This window comes from Cyanistes caeruleus, chromosome 2 (genome assembly GCF_971803275.1).
Source record: "Cyanistes caeruleus chromosome 2, bCyaCae1.hap1.1, whole genome shotgun sequence".
In the NCBI taxonomy this organism is placed as follows: Eukaryota; Metazoa; Chordata; class Aves; order Passeriformes; family Paridae; genus Cyanistes; species Cyanistes caeruleus.
Genome location: NC_141702.1, coordinates 7,476,158 through 7,476,628, shown reverse-complemented (window position 1 = coordinate 7,476,628; position 471 = coordinate 7,476,158). Strand labels below are relative to the sequence as shown.

The following is a 471-nucleotide window of genomic DNA, read 5'->3' as shown; positions in this document are numbered from 1 at the left end:
ATTAAGCTACAGCCTGAAATAATGACCTGACACTTCTTTCAGCCAGCCTTTGAAGGATGAAAGAAGATTTAAACATAACTGAGACCTGTACAAGGCAGATTGCAATCTGTGATGAGCAGCATCTTTCAAAGAGACAAGATCCGAAATGGCTACGAAAGGAAAGTAAAAAAGGGAAATCATGCTCTATTCTGTTAGTAGTTGCAAGAGGACGAAGGAAGGTGAGATTTAAAAACAAACACCCAAACTAAAAAAACCCAAGTACACAGTCTAGGAGCAAAGAGAGCTGGTTAGTGATTAGTGTTCATTTTACTGGGACATACTTCCTAGCTACAAATATATATTGATTTCTATCTTGGTTTTCCCAGCCACCTGTATCTGAGGGCTGTTCCTTTATTATACAGAAGGAATGCAGAGAGGAATCCAAAATTTTCCTGTTTCTCCTAACCCTGCATTTTCCACAATATGTAACAT

The 471-nt window shown here is 38.4% G+C and overlaps 1 protein-coding gene across 1 annotated transcript in view; it reads right to left on the bottom strand.

The window, feature by feature from the left end:
• The window catches only part of WDCP (WD repeat and coiled coil containing), a 16,279-nt gene extending 15,808 nt beyond the window's left edge, over positions 1-471 (bottom strand). Inside the window, 1 exon segment of the mRNA XM_023924320.2 lies at positions 460-471. Within this exon segment, the coding sequence (XP_023780088.2) occupies positions 460-471 (12 nt within the window).